At 49.8% G+C, this 7774-nt stretch overlaps 1 protein-coding gene across 1 annotated transcript in view; it reads left to right on the plus strand.

Annotated features, from left to right (window-relative positions):
• Positions 1–4239, plus strand: part of DHX58 (DExH-box helicase 58) — a 12834-nt gene extending 8595 nt beyond the window's left edge. The window contains exons 10-13 of the mRNA XM_006032754.3: positions 175–336; positions 1395–1582; positions 2174–2270; positions 3020–4239. Coding sequence (XP_006032816.1) covers positions 175–336; positions 1395–1582; positions 2174–2270; positions 3020–3190 — 618 coding nt within the window. The 3' untranslated portion in view covers positions 3191–4239. The remainder of the gene's footprint in view (positions 1–174; positions 337–1394; positions 1583–2173; positions 2271–3019) is intronic.
• The last annotated feature ends 3535 nt before the right edge of the window (positions 4240–7774 follow it).

The raw sequence follows: 7774 nt of genomic DNA on the forward strand, positions 1-7774 counted from the left end.
CGCACACACCAAGTGGCATCACTCATCACTTGCCAGGGGGTATCAGAAATCTCTCCCAGGACCTGCTTCTCAGCATGGGTGAGAGGGAGCACCTTCACCACAGGCTCCTTTGTTGGTAGCCCCTGGACAGAGACGTCAGATGTGACCTGGCTAAGTTTGTTCCTGTTTGTACAGGCCAGGGGTCGTGCCCGAGCTGAGAACAGCACTTACTCTGTCTTGGCTAAAGCCAACAGTAAAGAGGTCTCCCGGGAGCAGCTCAATGAGACACTAGAAGAGCTCATGACCCGAGCCATCAAGGAGGTGCAGGCCATGCCTGAGCAGGAGTACCAGCACCAGGTGAGTAGAGGCTAGGTGTACTGCCAGGACCACAGGGGCCCAGCAGCTTCTGGTAGAGATGGAGTGAAACAGAGCTACAAGGGGCATGTATATGTAGTCCATCCCCTGCTCAAGGCAGGCTCATCCCTGTTTAAACCAGCTCAGCAAAGTCTTTGTCTAGTCTGCTCTTCCACATTCCTTCTAAGCAGTTTTTTCCAGTGCAAAACCACCCTCCTGGCTAGATGGTTCTTTCTCAGGTCCAACCTACATGTGCCTTACTGCCATTTCAGCCCACTATTTCCTGTCCTGTCTCACTGGTATTTGTACCTTTTGGGGCAGAAGGGCAGCCCCTAGGTGCTGGCTTGTTTCTTTGGGGCTCCTAGACCCCAGTGCTGCATTATCCTCAGTCTCTAGCAATACTGCTTGGATTCTCCATGGTTTATGTTAACAAGGGATGAAGCATCCCTGCCCCAGCCTTTGGGAATAGCAGCAGCAGTTCCCAGGTGGGAGGGTTAGACCTGTGATTCCCAACCAGGGTGGCATGAGATCCATTTAAGGGTGCCATGGGATGCCACACAATATTATCACTGAAGTGTTCAACCTACATATGATTCTAAAGATAAACCTAGAGATTTCAAATAGGAATCCACAATGTATCAAACATTCTGCTTTGTTGTCATCTCTCTGAGTTTTTAGCAGCAGAAGAATTGCTCTGTTATTTTTCAGTAGTCAAAAATATAGTGAAAGCTGGCATTTTCCTGGGGGTGCCTTGATGCTAAAAAAGGTTGAGAACCTCTGGTTTAGACAGTGCTGGGGAGGGGAAGAGGAACCTGGAAGCTGTACCTGTGGCTTTGTCTCTTGCCACAAGGCTGCATGTGTGTGGCTGTCTCTCTAAGTCTCTTATGGTGCATCTGTCTCTCTCTGGGGCTGTGTAGCTCTCTCTGACTGTCTCTTGTTGTCTGCTTGTGGCTAGGTGAGCCTCAAATCCCTCACTGTCAGCCATGTCTCTACAATTTGGTGTCTGTTGCATCCCAGCTTAACTGCCCTTCCTCCTTCTCCTGCCCTTCCTCCTTCTCCAGATCGGGGAGCTGCAGAAAGCAGCCATCATTAGCCAGATCATGAAGGTGGACCGTGTTCAGAAGCAGCAGCTGCATGACCCAGACACTGTCCGCTTCTACTGCCTCCATTGCAACGAAGCCGTGTGCCATGGCAGTGACTTGCGCGTCGTGGAGAAGATGCACCGTGTCAACATCAACCCATACTTCAAGTGAGGGCCTGGCATGGGAATTGGAGGGAACCAGCGAGCAGAGGCTTCCCTTCAGTCAGAGCTGCAGGCAGTAGCTCCCGTGTTCCCAGGGGGTACCACACATTTCATCCTATGTCACACTGCCCCTGGGCTCCCAGCTCAAGCTGGAAGGGAGGGTGAGTCAGTTCACCAGCCAGTGCTCACCAGGCTGAGGGGGGGCATCTGAGAAAACTTGCCAGTATTGGCATGTTACATACCCTCTTGCCCTTGGCATCCAGCAAACAGCTGCTTCCCTTTCCCTTCCCTGCTCTCTCTCCACTGGGTACCACACGTTCTCAGCTGAGGCTTCAGGTCCTCTCCACCTTGCTAAGCACCAGGAGTTCACTGTTGACCCCGTTAGGCTCGATTTTATGTCTGGCTGCTCTGGGGATAGAATTAGGGTGCTGCTTGGAGGTACATGTGCCTTGAATTGTCCCCTACACTGGCAGGGGCAGTGAGAGGGGGGCTCCTCTTTCTAGGTGACAGCTCCCCTGTGAATCCCATGTGATCACAGCACCCCCACACCCTCATGCCAGCTCCTCACTGCAGCAGCTCTTTGTGCCTTTCCTGCAGGCATTACTACAGGGCATCAAACAACCCGGTGGAGATTCCCCGGACCTTCAAGGACTGGAAGCCAGGGAGCATCATCAGCTGTAGGAAATGTGGCCAGGTGGGTGACCATTTAGAAACCCCAGCAGGTCTGGGCAAGGTGGTTCATGGATTGGTCAGGTTCTTGTCTATAATTAAAGCTAAGGAAGCAATGGGATCCCCTTGTCTGCATAAGACAGGACAGAAGGTCTTACCCAGAGGCTTCTGCGTTGTGAGCGATTACTCTCCTTTCCTGTGAACGTCAGTGACCCCAGAAAAATGGGCTGTTCTAGAAAGACAAGTAGATTTAAGGACCCCAAGCCCTCGTGAATCCATCCCATCCCTTATGGATCAAAGTGCTGCCAGCCCCCAAAATTCAGATATCGTGGTTCTCTGTGCCATTAGGGGGTTGCATCATGTCCCAGCTTTCTCTACACATGATAGAAACAGAATTACTTTTAAGTGATAGGTGGGGTCTTCAATAGTGTATAAGATATGAAATCCCAAGAACTGGAAATGTTAGCAACTGTTCCAGTCATGAATTAGCCTCGCTTAAAGTGGGCAACTCATTTTTCATTTGAATTTGTCTGGTTTCAGCTTCTACCAATTGGATCTGAGGGGTGTGTGTGTACAGGCTTGCAAAATATACATGCTCGCCTCCCTTGAAATAAAGATGGCCACAAATTATGAACTAGGAATCAAACCTAAGGTTTGGAACTTGGATCAGATTCTTCTCCCTTGCCTTGCTGAGGTGGGGCAGGGGGGAGTGACTCTGCTGTCAGCAATAAGCTCTGTCTGTGGCATGTGACATAACCCTCATTGTTTCTGCAGGTGTGGGGCATGGAGATGATTTTCCGGAGCGTAAAGCTGCCTAACCTCTCCATTGAAAACTTTGTGGTGGAGACGCCAGACATGAGGAAAAAATACAAGAAATGGAGCAAGGTCACTTTTGCTATAAAGGACTTTGACTATGTGGAATATTGCCAAAGCCTGGATGACTAATTTCCAAGGGGCTCAGGGGACTGACTGTTCCAGCCTCCACCACCCTCCAGTGGTGATAAGGCAGCCTAGACCAGCCCTTGGGATGGCAGCAGGGAGCATGTCTTCTGGCCTTGGACTGCAGAAACCAGCATTTTGTACCACTGAAGTACCTTAATCCTCCCCTTTCCATCTCTGGCCTACTCTGTCCTCTACAGGCTGAGCACTACCCAGGCAGCTGCCAGAGACAGACTGCTGGAAGGGTAGGGGCTCCTTAAATGTGAGCACTCATGTGCTCTCACCCTCTGTGAGGCTCCAGTCCTGCAGATGACTTTGCGCTGTTGGGCTTCCCTAGCACCCACACAGATATTGCCTCCATTGAAGACCAGGCTTAGCCCAAGACAGTGACATTCCAACATCTGTCACTATCTCCTAGTGAAGATAGCTTTGTGGGAAGAGATTTGTGTTGGCCAGCCAGCAACTCACTGTAAAATGTCACCTACCTTCCACAAGATCTTATCATCCTCAGCTTCCCCACCATACTCATTGCTGAGGAGGGACCCAGTCTTGTGGCCAGAGCACAGCACAGGTACTCAGGACTGCTGGGACCTATGCCCAGTTCACCCACTGGGTCACTGTGACCTCACAGCACTCATTCCCTCTTTGCCTCAGTTTCCCCCCCACATCAAATGAGAAGAACTACCCACTGTGGGTCAAGTAGGAGGTTAAATTTGCTTGCAGAAAGGCTTTCTGTCTCTCTCCCACCATAACCCTCCCCTGGATCTCCCCACACATGGTCCCTGCTCACAGTGACTCTGTGCCATGCACACAAGCAACCTTTTTCTTCTATTCAGCCAGTGACAGTTGCAGCAGCATGGAACCAGCTCACAAAACCGTCATCCCCTCTGCTCTCCACAGCACCAGCCAGCATGGCAGCCTATGCCAAGCCATGGGAGAGAAGCCAAGGTTTGCATAATTTCATACGAATTGTGTTTCCCTTCTGCCTGGGACTTCTTCTCTAGCATCAGCTTCACTGCTGTTAATTGAGAAACAATAAAAATTCTGCTTGAGCTTGGCACAAATGGATGCTGTTAGCTTCATTCATTTCACAAGTGTGATTTATTCTCTCCCAGATTTTGACACAGGGTGGTCCTTCCCACTAGCACACACCTTTCAAGTTTCCCATGCTAAATCTTTGTTGTTTAAGATGCATAAATCTAGCGTTGGGTGAGACTTCCTAGTTTCCATAAAATGCTATTTGGATTGGCCAGCAAGTTTTTGAGGCTGGTTTCTTAGCAGCTCATGAGCACTCCGGGTCTTTTAGGTGCATGGCCTTAGACTTTATATTTGCACAGTTTCTCTGAGATCAAAGGGTGTATGCTGTGACTGTCTCACTATAGCCCTAGTAAAAAGAGAGACTCCGAGAGATCCCAGATCTCCACCCCACCAGCCTACAATGTGCAGTCATGTCCAGCCACATTATAGCACCTGAGAACAGCTGACATAGAAGCCATACAAATGGGTGACATGACCCATCAACAAACTATGGCCATGGAGCGGCCATGGCTTAGACTCTGAGCAGAGCAACCAACCTGACTTACAGCATTGTTTGGAAAACCCACATTATAGAGTTTACTTCATCCACTTCAAAGTTGCAAAGCTGGTGCTCTGCCCCTTCTGGCAGGAGATTAAAGAGCCAGCATGGTCAAGGTTGGAGATGCAGAAAAGCTGGCTTGAAACCCAGTCACAGTGGTAGCCTGTACACATTCAGCAAGCTTCATCGGTGTCATTAGGGCAAAAGAAGACTGCACTCATGGCAGCCTGGAGAGGCCTACAGCAAATTTACAAAGATTTTTATGCACTGAACTTCTTTTTTATTTCACAGGTCAGAAGCCAATGAATTCGGTCTAGACCAGTGATTCTCATTCTTTTTAGATTCAAGGCACTCCATAGAAAATGTCAGCTCTTAGTTTTCACTTGATTCTTAACTACAGCAAAATAATGGAGTGAATCTTCTCTTGCAAAAAAAACTAAGAAAGGCCAGAACAGGTTAGAATGATTTTAACACCATGGATTTCTCTTTGAAATCATTGTGTTTATCTTATGAATTACGTTTGCACTCCTAACAGTGCTAATATTGAGTAATACCCCTGAGAGAATCTCAAGGCATCACCCTGGCTGAGAATCACTGGTCCAGACACAATAGACACTGGTCTAGGTAGCCTCAAGTGCTCTGGCAATAGCTAAGGACTAAGGCAAAGCTCTTGAGACTTAATGAGCATCAGCTTGTGGTTGGTGGCATAGTGCTTCAAAGAAACCTTCTAAACCCATACCATATGCCAGCTATTTATTTTAAGCATCATCGGACAACAAACTGCTGTAAAGAAACCTCCACCCCATTGCAGCCCAGTCTCTCCTGCCTTAAACGGTCCCAAATGGCCATCACCCTGACTATTCCCTTTGTGGTAGAGCCACCATTAACTGCAGCTGTGTGATCAAATAATGCTGGCCCTTTAACTTACCTCCCGGGAATGGCAACCACAGGTGTGCCTTGGATGCGATGATTCCTCCATCTCTGCCCATGGTGCCTCCCATGTATGCCATACTCCAAACAAGCCTATAGCAGTAGCTTGCTTGTGCCTTAGTGAGGTGGGTTGATTTGCAGCAAAGTTAGGATTTGTGGTAGTGTCTCTGGTTAGCAAGATTTTGTCTTGTTACAATGGGCACAGCAACAGAGTAAGGGTTTGAGGCTACCACGTCTGCAGAACCAGTGGCTTTAGCAGGAGCACCTGTGCCTCTTGTGGGACTCACTGGAACTGAAATGGGTGCAGCCCTTGCTTAGCCCAGTGCTTCTGGGTACCTTGCTGCCCCTGAGTGTCTGAGCTGTATCTGCATTTCCCTTCAGGTCTGTAATGTGCTAAGGGGGGATGCAAAACTCTGTATTGATGCAGCGATCTTTAGGGGAAGGTAGTGTGCTGAGTCTGCCTGTGGGAGGGAATCTTTGTAGCCCTGTAGACAGTGTTACAAACCTCTGCTGTGGATTCATTTTAATGGCCTACAGCAGGGCTTGTATGGGCAGCAACACCAAGGAAAGTGGCACCAGCTCGGCCTCTCTATGGAGGGACTATATACTGATGCAAATGTCCCCTCTGTGTCTGATTTTTTTTTTTTTTTTTTTTTTTTTGGCAGTCTGGCTCTGCAGTTCTGTGCTGTATCACTAGAGGGAGGTCCCTGCCAGCAATCGGCTCCTCTACCCAGTTTGTTAACCCATGTGTGGGCTCCCTCCCAGAGGCTGTGGCTGGGGAGCAGTGCTGAGCTTGCTTGGTAACACATGGTACTCCTGTCCTGTTAGAAAAGGATGGGGACGTCTAACCTGATCCTGTTACAGCCTAAAACCTGCCCCAAGTCTGGGACCTGCTTTCAGATGAAAACAGCAAACTCTGAATGAACAGAGGCCTCCTTGTGACACCTAGTGTGCTCCCTCCCTGTCTCAGAGCTGCCTTCGGTCCAGCCTGCTCCTCATGGAGAAGACTGGCTCCAGTTAAATGAATGTCTACTGTGTAAATGTCCTCTTGGGACTGCTCCACCCTCCCTCAGGCTCTGGGCCATGCAGCCCTGCCTTGTTCCGCCTGTACTGTGGTCAGACTTGGGCCAAGGCCCTTGGCTCTTGGCAACAGAAGACAGCCCTGCCTGGCTTTCCAGGATGTGGCAGCTCTTACAAGACCGCCCTGTGGCTTGCAGCTGGCATTGGCTAGTGAAAAGGTCTTGACTTCAGCTGTAGACTTTCTCCAAGTCAGCCGAGATGGCTATGGGGTACCACAGCATCAGAGCCAGTGCAGCAGGGATCAAACCACAGCCCTCTGTTGTTAAAAGCTCCAGTCTCTGCACAAAGCCAAGTCTGGGCTTGTTACAGGTGCCTGTGTGACTTGGGGGAAGGGGGCGTTAAAAGCCCCAGTCTGCACAGTGAGCTGAGTCTTGGCCTGTCACAGAACCATCACCAGTGTAGATGCGTCCTCTGAGAGTTGTGTTTAGCAGGTAGAACTTGGTGGGGGGGGTTAGGGTTAGGGGATGTAACCCCTGTCCTGGTCCAGGAGCTTATTTTACACATGCATTCTGAGGTGAAGGGCATTTGCTATCCTTCTGTTTGCTCCAATTGGTGGAAAACAGCATGAAAAGTTTCCCAGCACTGGGAGCCCAGGCTGAGGCATTGCCAGGGGAGGAGGAAGCATTGCAGTGGGAGGCAAGAATTAGAAGCCTCTTCCAGTTGACACCTGGCTTCTTCTCTTTAGCTTTCGCTGTCCATGCCCCATGGCAGGCTTCCACTTCTCTCGCCCCTCTACCTGCCCTGGCTTCTCCCCATCTGGGGGCTCTGTCCTTCACTGCATCTCTAGTGGGTTTCTCTCATATACCCTGGACTCTGTCTGTATGACTCTTGGCTCCTGTACAATGCAAGTGAGAGCCATGGTCTCTCTAGCCATTCTTCCCCTAGTATAAAGCAGGGCACCTTAATGGAGGGACCCAGCAAGGCCTGGTAAATGCAGCACTAGGCAAATGCTCATTGCTCCAGTGGATTAAAGGGGTGAGTCAGCTGCCTCCCGACAGCCTCAC

This window comes from Alligator sinensis, unplaced genomic scaffold, assembly GCF_000455745.1.
Source record: "Alligator sinensis unplaced genomic scaffold, ASM45574v1 scaffold1377_1, whole genome shotgun sequence".
Lineage (NCBI taxonomy): Eukaryota > Metazoa > Chordata > Crocodylia > Alligatoridae > Alligator > Alligator sinensis.